This window comes from Mytilus trossulus, chromosome 10 (genome assembly GCF_036588685.1).
Source record: "Mytilus trossulus isolate FHL-02 chromosome 10, PNRI_Mtr1.1.1.hap1, whole genome shotgun sequence".
NCBI lineage: Eukaryota > Metazoa > Mollusca > Bivalvia > Mytilida > Mytilidae > Mytilus > Mytilus trossulus.
Genome location: NC_086382.1, coordinates 65,503,219 through 65,530,609, shown reverse-complemented (window position 1 = coordinate 65,530,609; position 27,391 = coordinate 65,503,219). Strand labels below are relative to the sequence as shown.

Here is a 27,391-nt window from a genome sequence, read left to right as displayed (position 1 = left end):
AAGCCGAAAGTATATTTTCAAGACTTTTCTCTATCCATATGGAAAGTCTAGAGTGTTTCGAAACAAGCACCTGTTCTACGGAAATCTGTTTTTTCCAATGAAAAACTGTTCAAAATATATTTTTTTAAAGAAAAATCAGAATTGCAGATTTTATTTTATTATTTAAGCTTCATTAATAAAACATTGTTTTAGTAAATATTGTCCGACTTCCGTTCTTGCGCTGAATACCTATTTCCGAAAACAATCATGTCGGCAGACGAAGATACCGAGCTTCGTGATCTTGTAGCTCAAACTTTAGAGACAAATGGAGTTTTAGGAAAAATCAGGGTATATTAATCCATACGAAATATTGAAAGTTATTGGTTGATAAGCTTACATAATGCACATATATTCAGAACGCCATTCTATTTGAATTTTAAGACGTTGCTGATGACGCTTTTGCATCCATGATGCATGTACTGACAAGAAGTTGGCAAAGTTACCACGGAATGTAGAAATACTTGTGACATGTTTACAAATATTATCAATGCATGAGCATCAAATTTATTTATTTTACGTCGTAATTGTCCAAAATCTTGGTTTATATCGTACTTTTCATAATTGGTTAAACTAAAAATTTGTAAAAAAAAAATATATAAAACTTTTTGTTCAAATTATCTCCCCTTGAATTTGAAGCAAATTCATGTATTATGCATAGCACAGTGATTATCACACTTTAAGGGGATTACAATAAATCCATTTCAGTTAAAATTGTAAGACATGGTCTGCAAAAATATTGATAACAAAATATTCCCAGGTATTTATATGTATACACCTTATCGCTATTTGTCTGACTGGACATCCCTCAGGTTCCTGGATAATTTTGACATCATAATTCAAAATATCTGACACTACAATGGAAAAGTGATTGTTGTACAACGTCAACAGTTCTAGTGGTGCAGAATCTTGGGTCAGCCAGGAATAGAGATAAGGTGTCTTCTTACTTGTACAGGTCTACTAGAAAGACAAATTATTTCTTTGAAAACATTGAATGAATGTTATTTAAAATAAGAAAATAAAAATTATGTATATACAAATTAGAAGTTTTTCATTTTACTTGGACCAGCACATGGTACGTGAAGAAACACCCAATGAAAAATTATATGAACAACAGTACACAACATAAAAAACACTATATTAGCTTGTATAAATGTTTTTTTTACAGTGCTTGTCTTAAACTTATATTGTCACATTCTTTGGATTTTGGAAACCTACATTGAAAAACTGTAAACATCAAAAGTGATCAGTAATACAATTATCCAATACATGATTCATTACATAAGGTACATATATGCGATCTGTTCTAGCGATGTTGTACCACCTGCCAGTTTCCATAGGAATTTTTAGGTTACATGTTCTCAATTTTGAAATCCAGATTCTTTTATCCTCTGGAAGACGTAATAGATAATTTTCCAGACCAAATTCAGATTTAAATAACTTATAATATACGCCACGAGACGAGTTATCGATATTACTGGACCACTTTTGAAGAAACTGATCTTAAAGAATCTGTTTTATAACGGGTTTGATAATTGAATAGTCAATGTATTGGTTGAAAAACATATAACCTAATCCTGAGTTGTCAAATATAGATTTTACGAATGACACCCATTTAAATTCACAAATACCATCAGCATGTAATTTGAAAATAAGCTTATACAAAGAACTACTGAGTTTGTTTTCATTTTTAGCCATTCTGCTCCAAAACGATAACATTCTTAATTTTACTTTAATTTCAAGTGGAAACCTTCCTAATTCTCCATATACCATAAAATTTGGAGTACTTGATCTCACATTTAAAATTCTCTTGCAAAATTGTAGATGAACTTTTTCAATTATATCATTTTTTTCAAATCCCCATATTTCTGATCCATACAATAAAATAGGTTCGACAAGATAATCAAACAATTTGAGTTGTAGGTCAATAGGTAAATGTAAATTTCTAATCTTTGTATAAACAGCAAAAAGTGCTTTTTGCGACTGTTCTACAAGCTTTTTCTTTGCACAAACAAATGACCCATTATAATTAAGCAAAAGACCAAGATATGTATAGCTATCTACAATTTCAAGAGATGTACCATCAAGTTTAAAATCATAATCCATTTTGTTTTTCTTTTGCTAAAAACCATCACTTTAGTTTTACCAATATTCACACTAAGTTTCCACATTTTACAATAGTTTTCAAAAACTTTGAGAGCATTTTGCATTTCATCATAATTATCAGCAAAAATAACTGTGTCATCTGCATACAACAAAACAAAAATTTCTAAAAATACATGTAATTCATTATAACATTTTTCTTTAATCAATTCTAGAGGTAAAACATGAAGTTCTCTAAAGTAATCTTCTAAGTCATTTAAGAATATGGAAAACAAAAAAGGGGAAAGGTTTTCACCCTGACGAACTCCAATCATACACGGGAAGAAATCTGATTTCGTATTGTTGTATTGAACACATGATTTGATATTAGTATACATATTATATATAACTTGGAAACATTTTCCTTTTATCTGGCTCTTTTGTAATTTTAACCAAAGTCCAGTTCTCCAGATGGTATCAAAAGCCTTTCTAAAATCTACGAATGTACAAAATAATTTTTTACCAAAGGACAAATACAATGAAACAAGTACATGTATGACAAATATATTGTCTGTAGTTGAATGCCCTTTTCTGAAACCGGCTTGATGTTTAGAGATCAATTCCAGTTCATTAGAAAAGAAATTAAGTCTTTCGTTTATAATCAAAGTGAAAAGTTTACCCAGACAACTAATGAGTGTTATTGCTCGAAAGTTGTCAGGATCTTGTGGATTTCCTTTATTCTTAAACACCGGCTTAATTACACCCAGGAGCCAACTATCTGGGATAATACCTGTGTCTAGCACAATGTTAAAAAGTTTACAATACATTGAGATAAACTCAGGTGGGGTGTTTTTAAGATATTTGTTAAGAATACTGTCAATCCCAGGTGCTTTACTATTTTTCAATTTTTAATAGCTTCAGCAACTTCTGTCTGGGTTATAATCCCATTTAAGATCATGATGCACATAGATCCAGGTGATTGACAAAGGCTCTTTAGAGTCTTCAGTTTAATTTGGCCTAAAGCCAATAACACTTTTCTTTTCCATGACTGAAATACAAAATTTGAAGAAATCTATATAACATTCTGATTTTTTCTCAACCTGATGAATTTACATCCTGTCAGTTTAAAAGATTTTGAATGTAAATTTAAATAGATACATTTATGATGCTATAGATGGGAGGCGTATTAAATTTTTCCCCAAAAAATGGTTCTTAATTTCTCAAAATTTATTTTTCAGGCACAGCTGAGGGCCAGTGTGTTCCTAGCTTTAGAAGAACAAGAATCTTCACAGGTATGATTGTTGTATGCCATAATGGACAAAAATCCTTAAATAATTAAAGTTGTCAAAAACAGGGTCATTTGCCATTAGTCTGATAAAAAGAGATACAAGATTTACAGACCTGTAGACATATACATGTTTGGTGTTAATATTACACTTTCTATTAGCTTAAATTACTCTTTGCTTAAAAATTTTGATATTACCCTTTTAATCAATTGCTAAGAATCAATCATTTCTTTCTACATTAACTTGTGTACATCAAGACTGCCAGAAAAAGTTGTTTAAACAGTTATAGATATATCACATTTATATATTTAACTTTAATTCTATGTGATCTGAATTATGTCTCATATACACAAAAAAAAGACTAGGGTATACTACAAAACAGGTCAGGTGACATGTCATCCTACACACAGTTGTGAACTAGCATGCTTTGAATTCGGCTTAGGCTACATGTGTATATAATATTTTTATTTTTATCAAATATATCGTCCTTATTTGGTATACATACAGATTATTTAAAAGTTTAAATTGTGTCATATTTGAGATTGAAGAAGAAGTTGTCGCATTTGCAATTACACCACATCTTCTTATTCATATTTAATTGTCATTTGTTTATGTAATAACAGAGGTTCATCTTAACTTATTTATTGTAGAATAAGACTCCATTTGCAAACCATGACCTGAGGAAATTTCTGAGTACAAAGGAAGGTAAATAATCTTGGATGACATAAATGAAACATTCTTCAGTGATATACCAGTGTCTGTCTATGAACTATGCGTAGTTCTAAATCATCTGAATTTACAAATTGGATAATTTCAACTGACACTTTCAAAGATCTGCCTTCAAAACCAAAAAAAAAACCAGATTGTGACTAAGTTCTTGACTACAGACACAAGAACAGAAAAATTCTGACAAAGTTCTTGACCTAAAATTAGTCCAGTCAAACTAAGATTTAACCTCAAACTAATTGCAACAGAACATGTTTTAGTTCTAATCTATAGTATTATGCCCTTTATATACACAGAAAAAAGTCCCTTAATATCTAACTTGAGGAAAACTCAAAATCAGCATTTTAAATTTCCTATGGAAATTAACATTGGGAAGGGAGATAACTCTTTCAAAAGTTAATCTTTTTTGGTCAGTTTTTGGTTGTTTTTCTTGAAATTTATGTATAGTAGGATACTTTGATGGGGTTATAAGTTTGTATTTGACTAAATTATATAATCTTCTGCTCATGAAATGTACAAAACCGAAGTGTTATGGGTAGTTTTATTTTTTTTGTACATTTTTCATTAAAGAAATTGCAAATTTGAAGCTTTGTAACCATTTTGAATAAATAATGTGAAAATTTGGTATTGTTTATATCTGTATATTATATTATTTCAGCAACTAACTTATCTTAGGAAACTTTAAACTAAAAAAAGAAGAATACATACTTAATTATTTTTATTAAATTTGAGATTCTTTACCTTGACATGTTGAAAAATTCAATAAATGGTCAACAAATAAATTACGAAATCTAGATTATAGCTTGATAAAATATATGAAAACAACTTTAGAGTTGTTTGTTATACTCTAAAGACCGCTAAAAAAATCAAGAATCAATACATTCTGATGAATAGAAGCAGTAAAGTTATAATTTTGTATCAATTTTTATTGATATTTCTGCCTTTTTTGCAAGAGTTATTTCCCTTTTCAATGCAAATCTCCATAGGAATTTTAAATGGTGATTTTTTAGTTTTCCTCAAGTTAGATTTTATGGGACTTTTTTCTGTGTATATTTAGGGTATAATGCTAAAGATTAAAACTTAAAAATCTTCTGTTGCAATTACTTTCAGGTAAGGGTCAAATTTATGCTAGATTGACTGGACTAAATAGATACAGAAACATGTGGCAGTTTGAAAGACCAAATGTTAATCAGTGACAAAAAATAAATTGAAAATTGCAATGGGGTTCAGTTCATAAGAAACACTTAACTCTATAATTATAGTTTGGTAGAAAATAAAAGTGCATAGTCAAGGAAAAAATTAACTTAGCATAATAAATAAAAAAGAATTGCACTTAAAGATACAAAGCAAATTACATGTATTGAACCGGTAGCATATTCTACATTCTAATGTTGACTGCAGTACTTTTGAGTACATTCCTTATGATTTGAACAATGCATAAGAATAAAATTAGAATCTTCAGAAATCAGTTACATTTCTGTTATAATAAGCTATCAAGGAATTGAAAGAAGACGCAGAAAAAGGCATAACACAAAGCTTTATCATTTAAATTTGACTGCCATGTTTGGGTTAGGAAGTTACATATGGGAAATAACTCTGGTTATTGGTGATTAGAAATATGCTATCAATTTTGTCTTGAATTGAAGGATTTGTTAAATTATAATTCATACTATAAAAGGATAAAGTGTAATAATATTTATTTTCTTTACAGGGAAAGCTGTAGCTGGTTTGATAAAAGAATTCCTAGAATTTTTCCAGTTAGAATATACACTAGCTGTGTTTGAACCTGAAGCTGGACTGGTAATTTTTTTTGGAATTTTATGCAAATGAAGACTGTTAAGCAATCTTTATAGAAACTTTTATCTTGATATGTTATGCCTTATTTATACCCAATTTTTAACGCAATTGTAAGTTAGATGTTCAGTATATTTTGCGATGATTGATTTATTTCTTTACTTAGAACTTTTGATTCACACTCCTGGGGAAAAATGGAAGGAATTATTATACCCCTGCTTTAAGAAAAAAGGGGGTATACTGTTTTACCTCTGTCTGTCCTTCCGTCAGTCCCGTGAATATTTTTCGTCACATTTTTCTCAGGAACTACAATACAAGGATTTCTGAAATTTGGTTTCAGGGTTTATCTTAGTCAGTTATACTGTGTGATGCGTTTTCAGATTGATCACTTGACAACTTCCTGTTTACCGAACACTTGTATGATTTTACACATGATAGCCAAGTTGAAAATTTTCTTTACATTTTTCTCAGGAACTACAATACAAGGATTTCTGAAATTTGGTTTCAGGATTTATATAAGTCAGCTATACCGTGTGATGCATTTTCAGATTCATCACTCGACAACTTCCTGTTTACCGAACACTTGCATATTTTTACACTATTAATATTATCCACTTGCGGCAGGGGTATCATCAGTGAGCAGTAGCTTGCAGTTTCACTTGTTTGATTTTGTTTTAGGTCTATATACATGTAGTTTCCAGATTTTGTGAAGGAACTACAAGAATATGAACTTCTTTTTATGTCAATCTTCAATTATATTGGCATTTAAAATATATATTGTAATGCAAATTTAAGGACCAACCAACATTGACAAGCATTACTGTTTTTAACGAACTGCAGTAACGAACTATATTCGATAGCAGTATATCAATTAATTTTACCATAATGAATACTGAGATTTAATTTAAAAATATGTACATGTGCACAACTTTTGCCAATCTTTCAACCACTGATTCTTGTCAATCCTCTGTCTCAAATTAATGTATTCTGTAATCAAAATTTTAAACCACTTCTTGTGTATGGTTATTACTTAACTCAGTATACTCCTAATATATTGCAGAACATACCCCATGAGTCGAGAGATACACTTGCCAAAGAATTAAATGTCGCAGATACTGGCCAGTCAGCTGGGCCCCTCATTGCAGAATTGGTCCAACAGAAAGGATCATCCCCCAGATCTAGAACCCCTACACATGTAAGTGTATTATAGCTAGAGGTCTTTTTAAGATTGTGTTTTATATCAGTTAAGAGAAATAAATGGATGAGAATATTTCATTGTACTTTAAAATGTTCAAAGAAGCTCTGTTGTGTAGTACCCTATAATAATAATAAACATCAATAATCAAAATTGTCTGTTATGTTTGAAAATGGAATTTTGCAATTCTGAAGTTTTTTTATTTCCAAACAAAACTCTCTTATTAATTTTCAATTTATTTGTCCTAATTTAATAAACAAAAAATAAGAAAAATCTGTCACATTAGTCTTAATCAAAAACAATATCAACCCTATAAGTAAAAATTTGCATTGATCTCCTGCTCCTGACTTTCTGGTCATTTCACAGACCTGTGGTAGTCTTCAGATTTATACACACAATTAAGAAATTACGAAGTTTCATATTTAAAATTCAACAATTAGAAGATTAAAGAATTCAGTCATATAAATGTTTGATTATCATTATTATATACCATGTTTTAGCAATATTATTGGGTAAATATAACTTGGGGTTTCAGTAGTGACTTAAACAGGGCACTGATTAGATATGTCTAATGTTCTAAGGAAAAAGGATTTTATTTTTACAATGATGTGGTTTGAAGTGGGTTTAACTTTTACATCAATGTAGTTTGAAGTGGGTTTATAGCAATTTTTTAATAATATTGTGTGTTGAAAATGTTAATGCACTTACCATGCTTATCAGTTATTTAAATTTTCAGCAAGTTACAATTTCAGAGTTGTCTAACCTGCTTTAACTATAATTAATACTGTGTTATGATTAACATCACTTTATCTTTATTTATGCACCTTGTGTTGGCTAACAGATCAGTCCTGAGGAAGGGCATCAGGGTATACCTAAGGTAAACTGTTTAGTATTTATATTAGTGTCTATAGTCAAATGAACTGCAATTTTCCATATAAAAAATAAATAAATGCTGACATTAAGCATTAACTGTGTAGAAAATTGATAAAGATAACTGTTGTAGTCTGGACTTATAGTACCCCAGAAATATATTACCTTAAAACAGTATTTGGCAAAGCTTTTATGAATTTTTGGTCCTCAATGCTCTTCAACTTCATACTTTATTTGGTCTTTTTTAACTTTTTTTTATTCAAGCTTCACTGATGAGTCTCAGGTGTCTGGCACAAAAACCAAATTTTTATCCTGGTATCTGTGATGAGTTCATTAGTAGCCCACACACAATGGCTAACTTTTAGATTATCTACCCATAATGATCTCTGCAAAGAAGATTACTTTACCTTTAGCAGATTTTATGGCTTTGGTCTAAGTTTGCATTTACCTTTTTCATTGTTTCAATTACTTAAGGATAGCCATCATTGGAAGAAAAAGAGGTGGATGATAAGAGTTGAAGAGGATGTAGTGGACGTATGAATGATATAGACTATCACAAGGAATGTGGTAGACATCAGATATGTCTTAAAGCTTTATTGTTTTATTTTCTACGAGCAATGTCCATAAAACAAGCATTTGTCATCACACAAAATAATTCCAACCAAAAATATTTTAATTTGCATATCCATTATAGCTACAAAACTTGACAGCAATGTTATATGTTATAAACCAAACCTGGAGTCATTTATCTTGAATGAATAATAGTTGTGAGACTTGAGAGAACAAAACAGGATGTAGAATTGATCATTGTTCAATTCCAATTCAGGGATAATCAATCAAAAAATCTAGCTTATTCCCATCACTTAAACCTAACTAACATGTATTATAACAGATAGTTTACAGACAAGTAGTATATATAATATCAATATAGATTAGGAGATGTACCATAGACCAAGGAATAAACAATGTATTTTGATAAAACTTAAAAACCAAGTAAGAAACAGGCAGAGTGGATTACTGATGTTGCATCTTCTTTTGATTCCCAGTTATTAATATTAAATGTCTAATTTTTTTTAGGATTTAACCAGTAAACAGTTAGAAGATGCACACCAAAAATTTGAATATTATGACAAGGTGAGTTTATGAATAAGTATATATCTTTTTTGTATACATATATTTTAATTTGGTTGCGTTCGATGATTTTTTTTAGGAAACAGTTTTGTTATGAAGTGACCTCATTTTAATACATTGAGTGGAATTTCTTTGTCATGACTAGCACTACTACTATACTTTTAGATTGTATTCTTACCAATCTAATTATGAAAAACTTATTCCATGAATGAAGATAGCTTGCTTTTAAGAGGTACAAGGGAATGTCTAATACTAAAATTCAGTTATTGTAGCTTATACCATAAACAGGCATATAGATCTATGATTTTATTGTCGAGCCTGCAACTTTTGTTGCAGAAAGCTCAACATAGGGATAGCGATCCGGCAGCGGCTACAGCGGCGGCGGCTGTGTTAGCTCACTTCTTAAATGCTTTATATTTTAGAAGATAGAAGACTTGGATGCTTCATACTTTGTATATAGATGCCTCATGTTACGAACTTTCCGTTAGTCACATACCCAATGTCCTTGACCTCATTTTCATGGTTCAGTGACTACTTGAAAAAAAAGTTAAGATTTTTTGTAATGTTAAATTCCCTCTTATTATATGTAATTGGATAAATATATTTGATATGTGCGTACCTTGCAAGGTCCTCATGCCTGTCAGACAGTTTTCACTTGACCTCGACCTCATTTCTTGGATCAGTGAACAAGGTTAAGTTTTCGTGGTCAAGTCCATATCTCAGTTACTATAAGCAATAGGTCTAGTATATTCGGTGTATGGAAGGATTGTAAGGTGTACATGTCCAACTGGCAGGTGTCATCTGACCTTGACCTCATTTTCATGGTTCAGTGGTTATAGTTAAGTTTTTGTGTTTTGTTCTGTTTTTCTTATACAATATGCAATAGGTCTACCATAATTGATGTATGGAATGATTGTAAGGTGTACATGTCTAGCTGACAGGTGTCATCTGACCTTTACCTCATTTTCATGGTTCAGTGGTCAAAGTTAATATTTTTAGTTTTGGTCTAGTTTTCTTATACTTTATGCATTAGGTCAACTATATTTGGTGTATGGAAATATTTTATGATCTATATGTCGGTTACACAGGTTTTATTTGACCTTGACCTCATTTTCACAGAAAATTGCTAAGTTTTAAGTGTTTATGTTTTGGTCTGTTTTTCTTTATTTATAAGCAATAAGTCAACTATATGTGTTGTATTGAAGAATTGTTAGCTGTACATGTCTGCCTGGCATGGTTCATCTGACCTTGACCTCATTTTCATGGTTCATTGATCAATGTTTCATTTTCTTGGTTATTGTTGAGTTTATGTGACAGCTGTAATAAAGCTTTATATTTAGGTCTATCAAGATAGTATCAAGGATTAGTAAAGAAGGCGACACATTTCAGTGTGTGCACTCTTGTGTTATAAAGAGACGATACTTCATGAAAAACATAATAATATGGATGTGTTCTGTAGAATTCGCTTTCAAAGCTTGAAATTAGATCAAAATCATCAAATGCATATATGATGTTGATAATTGATATTTAATGTATATAATTATATTTTTCCAGGATGGTAATGGTGAAATTGACAAAGATGAACTCAGAGACTTATTTATAGATATTTTTCCAGCATTCAATAGGTATACTTAAATTCTTATCGGTTAAAAATCATAGTATATACTTCAACTAATTGAGATATATTTTGGTTTTTTTTCAACCCCAAGTCTGGTCCAGTCATCTAATTGTGTTAATGGGACTCTCACAAACAACACAAACAGATTCAAAAGTAATGTATACTTCATTTGTCTACACAGTTTAAAACTGGGGATTGAAATCATTGCCAATTGAATTTTGTATGATTTTAAGGGCTGTAATGCATTTAATAGGATGTGCTTCTATTACATTGAAAATACTTTTTTGTATTCAAATATCAATTTTCCATTAAGACTTAGAATATGACAGAGGGTGGTAAAAGGGGGTGCTTGCACACAAAAAACGTGAAATAAGACATAATTTCACGTTGAACATGAAATAATTTCTGCAATAAACGTTGCACGAAAAATAAAGACCTATGTGAACCTTTTGTGAATGAGTCACTGTCTTCTTTTATATATTAACTCTTTTTTAGCTCACCTGGCACGAAGGGCCAAGTGAGCTTTTCTCATCACTTGGCGTCCGGTGTCGTTAACTTTTACAAAAATCTTCTCCTCTGAAATTGCTGGGCCAAATTAATCCAAACTTGGCCATAATCATCATTGGGGTATCTAGTTTAAAAATTGTGTGGCGTGACCCCGCCAACCAACCAAGATGGCCGCCACGGCTAAAAATAGAACATAGGGGTAAAATGCAGTTTTTGGCTTATAACTCTAAAACCAAAGCATTTAGAGCAAATTTGACGGGGTTAAAATGTTCTTCAGGTCAAGATCTATCTGCCCTGAAATTTTCAGATGAATCATACAACCAGTTGTTGGGTTGCTGCCCCTGAATTGGTAATTTTAGGGAAATTTTGCTGTTTTTGGTTATTATCTTGAATATTATTATAGATAGAGATAAACTGTTAACAACAATAATGTTCAGCAAAGTAAGATCTACAAATAAGTCAACATAATCAAAATGGTCAGTTGACCCTTTTAGGAGTTATTGCCCTTTATAGTCAATTTTTAACAATTTTTGTAAATCTTAGTAATCTTTACAAAAATCTTCTCCTCTGAAACTACTAGGCCAAATTAAAACAAACTTGGCCACAATCATCATTGGGGTATCTAGTTAAAAAAATGTGTGGCGTGACTGGGCCAACCAACCAAGATGGCCGCCATTGCTACAAATAGATCATAGGGGTAAAATGCAGTTTTTGGCTTATAACTCACAAACCAAAGCATTTAGAGCAAATCTAACAGGGAGTAAAATTGTTTATCAGGTCTAGATCTATCTGCCATGAAATTTTCAGATGGATCGGACAAACCGCTGTTTGGTTGATGCCCCTGAATTAGTCATTCTAAGGAAATTTTGCCGTTTTTTGTTATCTTTAATATTATTATAGATAGAGATAAACTGTAAAGAGCAACAATGTACAGCAAAGTAAGACTTAAAAATAAGTCAACATGAACAAAATGGTCAATTGACCCCATAAGGAGTTATTGCCCTTTAAAGTCAATTTTTAACAATTGTCATAAAATTTGTAAATTTTAATTAACATTTTCGACTGAAACTCTTAGGCCAAGTTCAATATAGATAGAATGTTTGTAAGCAGCAAGAATGTTCAGTAAAGTAAGATGTACAAACACATCATCATCACCAAAACACAATTTTGTCATGAATTCAAATGCGTCATTTGTTTAATATTCACATAGACCAAGGTTAGCGACACAGGCTCTTTGGAGCCTCTAGTTTACTTGATATTCCCAATTTAGTATACACATTTATGATATAATTGGTTTACGGCCTTTTAAAAGTATTTCCTGACTATCCCTGACAAGTGTTTGAATTTTATTTGAAAAATACCGAGCACGCAAAATAAGACTTTGAAAATCATGATGAAAATTAAATAAGCAGAACACTTTGAAAGAGGCCACCGTCTTGCATGACTGAACGTCAAATAAAAAAGCAAAACCATGTTGAACGTCAAATAAAAAACGGCCGATCATGTTGCACGAAAATAACCCTTTACCACCCTCATGACAGATTGGATCATATCATTGAAAATTGTTTGTATGTTTGAACAGGTTTTTAAAACAAAAGGAAAACCACTTTTTTTTAAATTCCATAAAAAAAATTATGAACACTTCACTGAATTTGTATTTTCAGGAACATGTTAGACCGTTACGTGAATGATGAATTTAGGGCAGCTGATAAAAATTTTAGTAGTAGTAAGTTGATTACCTTTCCTTTTACTTTCTATGTATTTTGAAAAATGTGAAATTTTAGTATAATGGTTGGCATTTGAATTTTATTTCTGTGTCTCTTTCTTTTTATGAAAAATTACCAGATATCTACCTTATAACACAGTATCATTATAATTTTATGAATTTCAGATGTCAGTTCTATCCTTTGCACATTACTTCCTTTTTTCTTAACTTTTTAATTTTTGTCATATCATGTGTACAATACCCCTACTCAATGAGCATTCTACAACATGGTCTAAGCAAGACAACAGTTGCAACTTTGTGTGTGTCTCAAAACCCCTTTCAATAAATATGGTACTTGTATTTTAAGGATACTTTTCACTTATACCTCAAGGTAAACAAAGAATGTAATATCATGCTGCATGATCATAGACTAAGAATTTGATTCACCTTTAATGAATGATCTATCAGCCATTTTTGTGAAAGAGAATGTTTTTTTTTATTGGTGATGAATTTGGAGAAAATTCAGCATGGATTTTCCAAAATGTTTATATAGCTCTTGCATTTTGTACAGAGAGAATACTGAGTCATTTATTTTGAATGGTAAATGCATGTCTGTGTATTACAAATTTGTCCATCAATGTTTAACATATATCATGATCATGTCAGACATGTTAAAGAACTTGATCTTAAAATGTACTTGTTGTTTTTTAAACCTACAAATTGTTAGGTCAAATGATGCTCTCTGCATGGATGATTGATACTTAATAACAAACATTTAACATAGATATGTTATGTATTTTACACAGGTGTATGTGATTCTTTAATGCAAAATTATTGCTATAATTGCCAAATCTTTTAATTTTATGTGCTTATAAAAAGTAATCATTTGTAGGTCAAATTCTGGAAATATTTATGACATCAAAAGACAAATTCATTGTAATTTATAATATTTGCTATTTGCAACGAGTTCCTTGGAAAGCCTTTAATTATATGAATTAAGTAGGTTGCTAATATATAAATGATCATGTCATGTTTTTCAAATATTCCTAAAGCATTTTACATCCCTCTAGTGGTTTGATACTTTTAAATCATAAAAACATCAAAATTGTCTGCTAAACTTATGGAGAAATCAAAATATCTTTAATTTCATGGTATAACTGATATCAAACTTGTCATGTGAGCATATTGTGTATAATTACAAGGATATTTTAAGTTGTCATGTAAATCTCTTGTACAAAGAATAACATGATTAAACATGTCTCTGATATTTTTGTTTCAGGTATAAGCTTTGATGAATTTATTGATATGTACAAACGCCTGTTTTTACTTTGTCGAACGGTTGTGTCAGGAGAAGTGTCAGATATTTTACCTCAGAAATCTTCACAAAAGGTAATAGTAAATTTAAGTATTGAATACACAATAAAATAATTATCTCTTATGTGTTGGAGTATCTATATTGGTGAAATGCTCCTCATGAATGTGGTATGATGTGAGATTTTATTGCCATGTAACAAGAAATGCTTTGAATTTGGAATGTATTGCTTTCCAAAAAGCATGTGGCATTGAGGAGTAATAGCAAACTCTGAGTCAAAATTAGCTTCATATTTATAGTGCTTTAACTTGTTCTCATTCAGAATATGCATTTAATTTGTCGCTGAAGGTGAAAAAGTCATCAATTGTCTTAATCTTAAAATCAGTCATTTTATATTATTCATATTAAAGATATATATAACAGCTTTGTTAACTCTGTGAACTAAGTTAGGAATATGACAGTCAATTGCATCAATGATGTTCAGTGGGAAATGTTTGAGTCTTATTTTTACAGAGTAATAGTATCTCAGAAAACAGAAGTTATGTCGACTCTAAAAACCAAAAGAATTTACAGAACAGTAAACAGAATGACATGAGGAATGGGCCTAGATTTGGTTCTGATGGTAGTGACATAGAGGAAGATCCTTTCTTTGATGATGCTGTCCCATCCAATAAATCATACAACAGAAGGTAAACACAAATTATAATCTGGCTGGCAGAAAGATTTCTGTCCTGACTTAGAAAGAAAATACACTTTAAATTATTGGTCATTTTGTTACCTTTTTAAATTTTCACAAATTTTGAGTTTTATTATGCATCAACAAAATAGAAAATGATTTTGTGTGTAATTTTCTGTAGAAATGTGTATAGCTAAAGTTTCTTATGTTTAAGTTTCATCTACATAAATATCTGTTTTTGTTTATAGAAAATAATGTGTTCTAACATTGATTTATTTTAATTGTAGCAAATACATATCTTTTTGATTTCGCTTTTTACATATATAGTCACTCTAAATATATAATTAAACTTGAATTCACAATATGTACATTAATCTTGTGTGTGTTGTGTGTATATCTGCTACCAAATCTGTCAATATATACTTGATGGATTACTTTATAAAATAACTATTTTATTAAAGTTTATATGAAATTTTTTATACATATGCACTGATGAAGTATTTTAATTTGATCGCTTTAAAAATTATTTAATTGGAAAAAAAGTTCAATAAATTCAGCAAATTTTTTAAATGTGAATAATGCAATTAAGCTATTAAGAAATGGCAAAAATTGGTCTTGCCGTTTCTGAATTTATATAATAATTTCAATATTTGTTTTGGGGAAACCTTTCATGAAATAAAACATGATTGTACACATGATTCATATAGTAAAGGATTACAATGGGTCACAGATTATATATGATTTAAAAAGTTAAATATTTATTTTCTTATCTCCATGAAAAAAAATAAAAAATAAAAAAATACTTTTTAAAAAAATCCAGTCTGTTGTGTACTATTTTATTTTGTGTATATGTGCATATTAATGGTTAAGGATTATAGGGGTAGTTCCTATGCATACATATGAAATCCATCAAGTATATTACTTAATAAAAATTGTATATCATTTCACTACTCTGCAGAAAAGTATCTTGTAACAGCTAAATGCTTTATATTCATCTAAATCTGCCATTACCATTATTATCAGAGCCATGTTTCATTTGCATAGGATTTAAAAATCCAAAGTTTTGAAAATTCTTTAAAAAAGATAAAAAAATCTTTAATAACCCTTCAAAGATAAAAAAGTTATATAATTTTGAAGCCTGAAGCTGTATGTGTTTTTAGGCCCCTCTATGCCACCTACGATAGTAGAGGGGCATTATGTTTTCTGGTCTGTGCGTCTGTTTGTCCGTTCGTCCGTCTGTCCCGCCTCAGGTTAAAGTTTTTGGTCAAGGTAGTTTTTGATGAAGTTGAAGTCCAATCGACTTCAAACTTAGTACACATGTTGCCTATGATATGATCTTTCTAATTTTAATGCCAAATGAGAGAGTTTAACCCAATTTCACGGTCCACTGAACATAGAAAATGATAATGCGAGTGGGGCATTCGTGTACTGAGGACACATTCTTGTTAGTTATATTTTTGTATGTTAACATTGCATGCTGTATGTCATGTGATGTATTCGGAACCTGCACAGATATCTAAATATAAAACAGCACAGTAAATGTAACCATTTGTATTGAAATAACCAAGCCAAAAATAATTGTCAAACTTAATTTTTGTGTAATGAATTTCGTTAGTAATAGCATGAATTTAATATATCGGTTTAATACAAATTAATCTTGTTTATTTTGCATGATGTTTTGTGCAATGATTTAATTGATTTTTTTTGGTTTTTGAATTTATGATAATCAGAAGAAATTTCATTATTTTAAATGACATATTTCGTGAAATACTTGAAAAGTTTTATTTGATGTATTTACCTACAAATATTTTGATAGCAAGATTTTAGAGAAATGTAAAGAATGATAAACACTTTAGTTTGTGACATACAGTATCTTACAAGCATAACTTTTTTAGGTGTAATCTCGTAATGAATTGATCTAAAGATTGTTTTTTGTTCCCTCTCTTTCTGAACATCAACCTTGTAACTTTGATAATTGTCTGGAACATTTTAATGAATGAATAATACATTTACACAGACATGCAGACCTGGAACCAAGAGGAATTGGAAGGCCATCTCAAATCCCTGTCTACTCAAACTTCAGGAGGTCTGAGTTGTATGTGGTCCCACTAAGCCATGGTTTTTCACATGTATTAACGGATTCCATTGTCATTCCTTGCAATCAAGTTAGGCCAGGCTTGTTAAATTTTTTCTTAACTTTTTTTTATCAAAATTGTCAGGGAATTTCAGATTTATAAATAACAAAAAAGTTGGAAATATCAATGTGGAATTGAACTTTTAAGTCTGAAAACTATTTTGCAAAAGAAAAAAACAACTTATTTTTAATAAATATTATACATGGGGTGTTTTCAAAGCCAGTCTTTGAATTGATTTTTTGGCAAAAATGAAAAATTTCAAAAATATAGCCCTACATTCTGCTAAGCTTTCTAAGGGAAAAGAACTTATGATTACGAGTTGATATTTGGTTTTAAATATATTATTGATGTGGTGGTCAGAATGTTTTGCCTCTAAGTCTGGCCTAACTTTATCATTTTAACACTAATTTGAACCATTAACCCAAGCTAACATATCTATATAGAGTAGAAAATGTAGATATATCTTGCCCAGATTTACTTTTCATTTGCAATTAGATTTTTTGTTTGCTTGAGGCTTTCATTATAGTTTGTGCTATTAAAAACAATTTGTACTACACACTCTAGCCCTTTACACATCCTTATACAATGGAGAATGTTATAGACTATTACTTTTGTTTGTTCTTGTATCATACAGATACTTTCTTCTTGGTTAATGCTATTTACCTCATCACTCATTTATTTCTATTTCAATGATCTGCTCCCTTCTAGGTTTTGCTTCCAAAAGAACTGGCATGGTGCCCTTTGCCCTATGTCCATATGCCCTATGTCCATAGTGTGGTTTAATTTACTGATTTTGACCTCATATATCATCCCATATACATTTTTGGTTCATTTTCATGTTTTTAATCTATTAAATGTTTGAAAAGAATAAGTATATAACATATATTAAAATTTAAAGATACTTACATTGTGTAAGAGCAATTATTACAACTGTAGAATGTTTGCAAGAGATGAACAAATCCATTCTCTTGAGTTGCATATTCTATAAAAGTAAACAGGATTTTTTTAATTAATTTTGTAACTATCATTAGGGATCTGGAATTTCTAGCAAAATATTATTTTAATCACCACTTTTGATTGGAGCATGTTAGTTGACCATCTCTTTTAGGTGGATTCACATTTCCCGGTAGTGTCTCTGACTTGTAGATTTCATATTTGGACATGAAGAATAATTCCTGTAGATGGTTCAAGAGAGATCTATATAAGTTTTAATTAATACGCTTATGCAAAGTAACAGTGATATTTATTAGATAGTAAACCTGTCTGTTATGTATAATATATATATGTATTTAATACATCTTGTATATCATGTTTAATATTTGTGTATATACGTGTATTTAACAAAGATCTGTGTAATGTTACAACCAGTACATGTTTATAATATTGCATGAATCATTCACATTCTTAGTGATGTTTGTAAACTATATACATATTATACGATGCGTTTGTATATAATTTTTTTTGTGTGTTCTGTTTTGTTTTAAGAGTCAATTTAAAGAAATTTATGATTGGGTCAATGTTTGAAAGTTTTTATTTGTCTTTGGGTACAAACTGACAAATGTCTTTAACACAAGATTGAGTTTACAAACAGTCAATTTCTCACCTAAATATAAATAGAGTTCTGAATGTTTGTGTATTGATGACATCAATAACGAATCACCAAAGAAAATTGACCCAAAAGCTTCAGATATTTTGGTTATAACTGATTTTGTTGCTTACAGATATGCTTGATGCCTTATGCATGCATTATAATAACTTTTTTATATGTGTGTTTTCCACTTGCAAATCAATACATCTTAACGTGTACTGGTGTTAACACATACATACAATATCAAGTTATTTTTTTATTTTTCCTTATGATTCTGCTTTAGCAATGTATTTTGTAATTTCTGACTCATTTTGAGTTGAGTTTTATGTTGCTTTATTCCCTGCATTTTCCTCTTTTATTTACTGTCAATTTGTATGACCATTCAGCAGATTTTTATTTTGACAGCAGATTTTTATTTCGACTCTAAAAAGGTTTTTTTCACATATCTTCAAATTACTTGTGAAAATAGTTGACTGTATTATTCATAACAATGATTTTGAATGTGGGTCATTTTTCATTCAGAAAAAGCATCTATTTCATTTGAGCGTCACTGATGAGTTTCTTGTAACCAAAATGTGTGTCTTTTGCAAATACTGGTATCTATGATGATTTTATTTGCATATTTATTTGCAGCATTAGAGTTGTATATTTATAATCTAGACTAAATTTAACATCTTGTTGAATGGTCATATATTTTCAATTAATTTCTATCATAATTCTGTCAAAACCCCTTACAGTAACATCATTTTGATCACAATTTAAAGAATATTTAAAAAATCCAATTAAAATCTTTTACACACATTTCATTTTAGCGTTGAACAGCCTAAAAGTAAAGATACTCGACAAAATGGAACAAAATCTCCTAGTTACGGAACTGGTGCTTTGTCTTCACTTCAAGGTCTTCCTGCATTAAATCAAAAGTCACCACGGAAGTCTCGTAAGTGCAAATTATATTTATTTAATTAGTATCATTCATTATCACAGACAATTTTCTTGTTCCAGTTAAAGTTTTTATCACTAAAGAAAAAGTAGATTTCTTTGAACAAAATAGAAAAGATTTCATATCGTTTTTTTCTGTTTTTACTTACAAATGATTTAAAAAAAATGTCAACTGCAAAAGATATATGTTATATTTTTAAATAATGTTGATTTTTTTTCTTCTTGACAGCTCGAGTTCAACAATTAAGTAAAGATTTAGTTAGACTTTTGTTTTTGTTTGCTTGCTAAATGTACTATGATTTGCACAGCTTTTAAGTCAAGAAAAAACAATATATTTAACTGTATTACTGTGGTAACAGTCAATTATAATAAGAACATAAGATCAATGTTGAAATTAGGTGTTTGTACACAAGTTCCTGTTAATATATCACATGTCCGTCACATTCACAATACACTGGGTGCTTTAAACCTTTTATCTTCATTATTGTTAAACGAAAATCTTTTCAAATACCTTCCACATTCCATAAAGTTATCAAATGCATCTACACCTGTGAACACATTTTGATTTAACCAGTTATCTTCTGAGATCAAGGGCAACCACACGCTGATTAAAATTTTTGTATTCAATGGGACCAGAAAGGGTTAGATTGCCAAAGAATAAGATAGTTATATCAAAATTACTAAATTTGTCTCACCTGTTGCTGTGATATTACTTTCAGATTGTTTTCAACTCTTGATTAATGTGTTTGTTGTATTGATTCAGTAGGCTTCAGTGACTGGAAACTTAAAAAAAAAAAACTTAAAAAAAATGTTACATTTCCAGTTTTGTTTGTTTTTGAGGAAAATATTTAGTACAGACTACAGGTTGCATAAGCATTGATGTTTAGTAGTATAAACAATATTACTTCAGGAATTTCTGAAGTTTTAAGTTCTTTATTATGAAGAATAATTTCTGGTACACCATTGCTATTTGAAGTCCTAGAAAAATAATTTTACAGGAGATTGTGAGGCTTAACTGCATGTTGCTCTTGCTACAATGAAGTTATTTCATTGTTTCACTTAAATGTTTTATAATGAAATGAGTGCCAGAAGAAAGTGAAGTAAAAATGCAGTTAATAAAGTTTCTAGTTCTAATTATGCTGCATATTAGGTGTTACATCGGTTCTGTTAACAGCTTCTTGATTTAACTTGATCAATGTAAAATGCAATATGGAAATATGAGGATTCTAGTATTAAATTTTATGATATTTTAAAAGTTTTATAAATTGAGAAATACTATTAAAGAATTTCAACCAAAAAATATTAGCTATATTTTTTAAAACATTTTGGTTATTAAAAATGCATTGACTAAAAATTCTAATTCATCATTTGTGAGAAAAAACATTCATGCAGAGGTTTTCCAAAGACTGACTGCACTAGAAATGGAAGAATGGTAAAACATATTGCTTTTGCTCATACAAATATGACTACATTTTATTGTATGAGTAGAAGTAAGTTGTGGTATGTGGCTAGTGGTAGCACTGTTTTTTGTATCTCTTTGCAGTGGAGAGTGACACGGAGGAAAACTTACGAGCTATGGATCGGGGTATGGCAGATCTGGGATTAGAAGGTGGTGGGTGCACTTAACTTGTCTAGCCTCTAATATAGCACACATAATTCACACAAACCTTATCTCCAATTGTTTGGCACATCTGTAACCTATGAAAATGATCACTGATACAAAATATCTTATAATTTATAATTATTGTTGTTTAATTTTATCTTTTAAGAAAAGTAATTGATATGGCTTGTAATAACTTGACTTCCAATCAAACAAAATCTGATCATTTGGACGAACCCCTCTTGAAACCAAATAAGCACTGTTAAAGTCAACATTCTGTTCAAATTGTGACTGTTTAAGTCGAGTTCATAAGTCCAAATAACCCCCTTGGAAATTCCTGGCTACAGGCCTGCTGATCGTGTTTATTGTCTCATTCAAATTTTTGCCATTCTGAATTTCATTATATATGAGCAAAGGAGAGAGGTCTGGACCTAAATATGTGTTATGCTTTTGTAGTTAAATCCTCTAATAATCTTAAGATATACAATAAAATAAAAAGAAACTCATCCAATTTAATCTGAATTTTTAGATAGTTTATTAGACATGTTGTATAGGATTTTTTTTTGAAAGCTAGAAATTTACCTTATCAGACAGAAATGATGGCAAAGTAGTGTAGAAAACCAGGGCTTATAGAAAAAACAAAAAAACTTTGCTGGAATATTTAGTATTTTCATATTGCATACAATTTTTAGAAGATTCGCCAGCTTTTAGTGATAATAAAAGGAAAGTTAATTGTCAATGTGACTTATCCATCCTTTGTACGATTTTATGAAGATCTTTAAATAAAAAATATGGAATTGAACTTCTATTACAATTTGAACCTAAGTTCTTTATTCTTAACATTTTTGTGTAATTAAGGATTTATTTTGTGTTCACTCTTCTACCTTCTTTAACACACCCTTGATTGTCATGGCATCTTAGTTTTCTATGAAATATTTAGTGTGAAAGGTCAGCCCAAAATTATTTCAACGGTCAATAATCGTGTTACTACATGTATAGTTGTTTTCTCTAGCTTTCCTGTCAATTTAATTATGCTGTGTGCATTATTTCTAAATGTTTGAATACTATAAAAGTCTTTTTTTAAAAGATAAATGTATCCCACTTTTCAATTGAACAAATGGTATGAAGATTTTCAACAAATTAGACTTAAGGTCAAGGAACAGTAAATGGGCTATGTCGCAGATTTTGCTAAAAATTTGCATACAACCTTGGCTCGTTGAACTACAACTGAAAATCAAAAATTAAAACATTTATCTCTTTTATTATCTGAAAAATTGCAGATTGATTTCTTTTAATATGGGTGAATATTTGTATAGAAAGCACATAAAATCGGCGAAAAACCTTCTCAAATTTGTCTTAAAATCGCCAAATCTTTTAATTCTACTTCATAGATTTTTCTTAAAAAACTATATATTTTCGACACATAAATTTCGGTTTTAATGATATGAAATAATCATTGGGTCACCGACTTCGTTTTTTGTCTAATAATCAATTTGTTACCTTGTTGGTAGTGAAAAACATCAAAAATCAACGTTTTACGGCCTGCAAAGCGATAACGTTACGATTATTTCAATGTTTTGTTGGATTTTTTCACAAAGAACACAACTTTGAATGATGTAAACCGTAAAAACTAAGTCAGTGACCCTTTCTTTATTTAGAATCATTCTAACGGAAATTTATGTATCAACAACATTTAGTTTTTTAACAAAAATCTATGGAGTAGAATTAGAGATTTGGCGATTTTAAGATAAATTTTAGAAGGGTTTTCGCAGATTTTATGTGCTTTCTATACAAATGTTCAGCCATTTTGTAAGAATTCAATCAGTACTATTTCAAATGATAAATGAGATAAACGCTTATTTTTTCGATTTTCAGTTGAAGTTCATCGAGCCAGAGTTGTATGCCAAATTTTACTGAAATCTGTGACATTGCCCATTTACTGTAACTTGACCTTAACAATTAATATTATATTTTCTGAATTTCTTTCCTTTCTTTCAAAAGAAATAACTTTAATCTGGCATTAAAACTTAAATAGTCAAAATAATTACACCACAAAAAAAGATTATACAAAAGATCAAATTGCAATCATTTTTTCAGTGAGTAAGTCCATCAAATGTTTTAGTAACAGTTTTCCCAGGTTTTATCTAACAAAATGATCTCATATTTGGCCAACAGCTTGATTGTGATGAGTTGTAATGTGTTATGAAAATGAGAAGATGTGGCATGATTGCCAATGAGACAACTTACCACAAGAGACCAAATGAGACAAAAATAAACAACTACAGAGGACAGTAGAGCCTTTTTCTGATTCATCAGACACCTACTTTCAGTTACTGTAAAGTCAGAAACTGTTGCATGGATTTATTATTGCGACTTTGTCATTTTAGACTTGAATGTGATATTAATTTTTTACAATTTTGAGAAAAATCCTGATATATTTTATATAAATTGATATAAAATATTTCAAAATGCAAGTTTAAATTATTGCGTGTACAACTCTCGCATTTTTCGTAATAATAAAAACCTCGCAATAGTTTCTGAATTTACAGTAGCTGATTATTTAAATTTTTCAATATGTTAACAGAATTACATACTTAAATCTAACATTTCTCCAGTACTGTAGCCCAAAATAACTTCACATATCTAGTCTGCAGGTTAGATAGGAATGACTATTTTAAGAATCTCTCAGACATCAAATTGAAATTTCTGTTTTCCATTTCTTTGAATTATGAGTTGGGGTATGCTTATAATGACAATGTGAGCAGATTTTCTTAAATGCATTAATCCAGGTATACTGGAAAAAGTAAAATCCATCTTACTCACGTTTTAAAGTAATAAAAGACGAAGTTTTCTGAATAGTTTCTTAATGGGTCTAAGTAATTGGCAATGATATCGGTGTTTTTGCATTGGTTTCATATTTTCACTATTTGTATATATATTTTTCAGATTTTGATTATGATGATGACTTCCAAAGCTCAGGGTAGGTATTAACCGATTGAACAAATGTATAATTTGTATTTTGCATATAAGGAGCTTTAAAGAGCAACTGAGATGAGATATTCGGGCGCATTACGTTTGTGCACATTTGGGGATTAATTTATTTTACATTTCGGTGCAGTTTTTGATTACATTTTGGTGCATTTACTTTACAGGTAAACTAAGGTAAAAATAAAGATAATATAAAAAAAATAATATATAACTATATATAATATGACTAATATGTAAAATTTCATAATAAGTATGATGATGAATTATCCATTATAAATATATTTTAATAAATTCAAATTATATTTATATATATTGTTCATATGGAATTCCAAGACGAAATATAAAGAGATCATGATAAATCCTGTTATAGCATGCATGTAACTTCTTGTGAATATTTCAGAGTGATTTGTTATAGCGTTTAAACAAATTAAATTGGTAAATAGTAAAAATTAGTTTGTAAAGTTGCGTCAAGATACAAATACATGGAGTTTCATTTTTCTGAAACAAATCGGAGAATGAAAATAATGAAAAAATAATATAAAACAGACTTATCCTGTTTGAAATCTTACATCTACCTTCTCGTTGGTGAGGAAGTGACTTAGACTAACGGACAGGGTAATTGTACTTGTAAATAATTGAATAAATTAATAAATGAACAAGAATTATTACCTATATTCACCTGAGTTTAGTTTACCTGTAAAATAAATGCGCGCAAATTTAATGCACAGAGATATTCATACTGAGGAAAAAAGGAGATTCACAGTCTTTAAGATCAACACTTCAATGCAAAGCACAATTCCCTAACAACAGCAGTGCTGATTGTCAATTATGAGAATTTAGTTTGCCCAATAAATCGTGCAATATAGTATTATAATTTTCCAACCACTTGCTCAACATTGGGATGGAAGTGACAATGCCCCTAAACGCACGAATGATGTTCACTAAAACTTTTTTTGACGGAAATGAATCGAACTCGAAAGTTGTCTATTGGCTTTAAAAATAGATAAAAATATACAATTTCAGACATAGTATGAGTAAGAATAGTCCCCGTACAGCCTGGTCAGAACAGAATGGTGGTAGTATTGTAGAGGAACTATGTTTATTAATATAACTTATGATTTCAGACATAGTATGAGTAAGAATAGTCCACGTACAGCCCGGTCAGAACAGAATGGTGGTAGTATTGTAGAGGAGATAGAGGAAGAGATAGATGATGATGATGACGTCTCTATTGAAGCTGATGATTTATTAAGAAGTGAAAGAAGTGGGGTAAGGGAATAAGTAGTATTACAACCAGAAAAATAATGAATAATTGATTATTTATAATCTGTCCTATATATAACTTGGTATTGAGTAACTAACTGAGTCTTATATTTATGTCAGATTTTACTAGGTCCATTCATTTATCCAAACCAGAAGATCAGAGTATTTCCTTTGAAACAAGAGATGCTATGTTAAACCTGTCCTCAATATCATTGTTGGGTTATTACTGGGAAAAATATCTTTGATATTATTTACATAGAATTAAGGAGAGGGTTCCCAAAAACAAAAGACCAGAATAATCACAACTACACTTCAGTGTATGACCTTCAACAATGAGCACAACTCCTACTGTATAGCATGCTAGAAAAGGCCCAGACATGACAAAATGTGAAACAACTCGATAGAGAAAAAAACATTCTATAACAATAAACAAAAATAACTATGACTGACTTCAACTCAAACAACCACTAGATCACAGGATCCTGACAATTATAGAATATTGTGGTGTTAATTATCTTTGAGAGCTTGTGGGTTCCCATGAACCTGGAACAGTAGTGGAACAGCACATTGAGAAAACTGTAAAAATCGTTAGAATGGGAGTTGTCATAGGTCATTCTTTAAACAAACACTTTAAATACTTTGTTGAACAAATCCTCTGATTATCTCAGAATTCAATGTATTTAATATTGTTTATTTTTCAGTGTGATGATTTAACTACAGACAGAACAATTTCTCAACATGATGGATTTGATTATATGGAGGATGTACAATCACCTTGAGGAACTAGTCTTACGATCTGTGATATTATTGTAAAGTCTCAACACACAGGCCAAAATATGACTTATTGTTTAATGTAACTTAGCCACTCTGCCTTGTATGAAATCATACAACATTTTACATATAAGAAAACTATCATCATATGAATCCATTTGGTGATGGTAAATACATTGACATATTTTCTTTTGATTTGGTTATCAGTAACATAGAGTTCTTAGATGAAATTCAATAAAAGTATTTACACTTTGAAATTTCTCCAAATGACCTCAGATCTGTCCAAGAATAAACTTCTGACTTCAAGCAACAATCACTTTTTTGTGACATCAAATTTTTGGGACATACATTTTACAGGATTCGTGTTTGATTATTTGACAGTTGAAATGAAAGAAAAATTAGCATACAAATGTAAATATGTCTATGCAGTCTGATTAGGAATTGAAATATTTATATAAAAGGAAAAAAATAGTGATAGATTTAACATTTAAGGAGAAATAGTAAGAAAATATTGGTTTTATTTTTGTGTATTACTAATAACTTTTTAAGTAGTATAAATTGACCTGACATAACTAGAAAATGATATAAGGTAGAAAAATAATCCTATAATGGTAATAGACTAGACCTCTTCGTTAATTATAACTTGATATCTAATTATTTCATGTTTGGGAAGGCCAATAGCCAAAGTTATATCTTAGATCCATCGTCAGCAATAGAAAATTATACAATTAAAAGATATGCATTTTTTTAATAAGTAGAATTTTTCGGCAATGGACATTTGAGCGCATTGACAGGACATTTGAGCGAAAAAAAAAGGACGTTTGAGCGCCAAAGTATAGGACATTTGAGCGCCTAAATTTTAGGACATTTGAGCGAAAATAAGAATAAGCGTAGGACATTTGAGCGAAACAAGTCTTGGATAGAGAATTGTCTTATTGGCAATCATACCACATTTTCTTACGAATATAGTTCATTAAATGAGGAGTTTACCAACAAAAAGATTAAAACATATTTTAATTGTAAAAAACAAAGCACTAAAAACAAAGCACAGTCATAAAACAGGAGTTTACCAACAAAAAGATTAAAACATCTTTTAATTGTAAACAAAGCACTAAAAACAAAGCACTGTCATAAAACATAAAACTCGGCAACGGCATTATTTACAAGTC

General features: G+C 30.1%; 1 protein-coding gene across 11 annotated transcripts; it reads left to right on the top strand.

Annotated features, from left to right (window-relative positions):
* The first annotated feature begins 110 nt into the window (after positions 1–110).
* LOC134688387 (centrosomal protein 43-like) lies at positions 111–26,896 on the top strand. Of its 11 annotated transcripts, none has more exons than XM_063549073.1 (18): positions 111–327; positions 3,357–3,410; positions 4,055–4,109; positions 5,842–5,930; positions 6,985–7,119; positions 7,961–7,996; positions 9,067–9,123; positions 10,675–10,745; positions 12,910–12,971; positions 14,230–14,339; positions 14,776–14,951; positions 16,956–17,024; positions 19,474–19,598; positions 19,830–19,847; positions 21,144–21,212; positions 24,147–24,180; positions 25,313–25,457; positions 26,153–26,896. In XM_063549073.1, exons 1-18 carry the CDS (start codon positions 247–249, stop codon positions 26,228–26,230), a joined length of 1,464 nt encoding a protein of 487 aa, XP_063405143.1. In that variant the 5' UTR covers positions 111–246; the 3' UTR covers positions 26,231–26,896. The 11 variants fall into 11 exon arrangements, with proteins under 11 accessions (XP_063405143.1, XP_063405146.1, XP_063405142.1 ...); XM_063549076.1 differs by having other exon boundaries at positions 16,956–17,033; positions 21,144–21,185; XM_063549072.1 differs by having other exon boundaries at positions 16,956–17,033.
* The last annotated feature ends 495 nt before the right edge of the window (positions 26,897–27,391 follow it).

Excerpts from the sequence above, each read along its gene's own strand:
- LOC134688387 (XM_063549072.1), top strand. The coding sequence starts at position 247 with ATGTCGGCAGACGAAGATACCGAGCTTCGTGATCTTGTAGCTCAAACT. Across the intron at positions 7,997-9,066 it reads GGCATCAGGGTATACCTAAG|GATTTAACCAGTAAACAGTT; the intron begins GTAAACTGTTTA and ends AATTTTTTTTAG. Across the intron at positions 21,213-24,146 it reads AGATCTGGGATTAGAAGGTG|ATTTTGATTATGATGATGAC; the intron begins GTGGGTGCACTT and ends TATATTTTTCAG.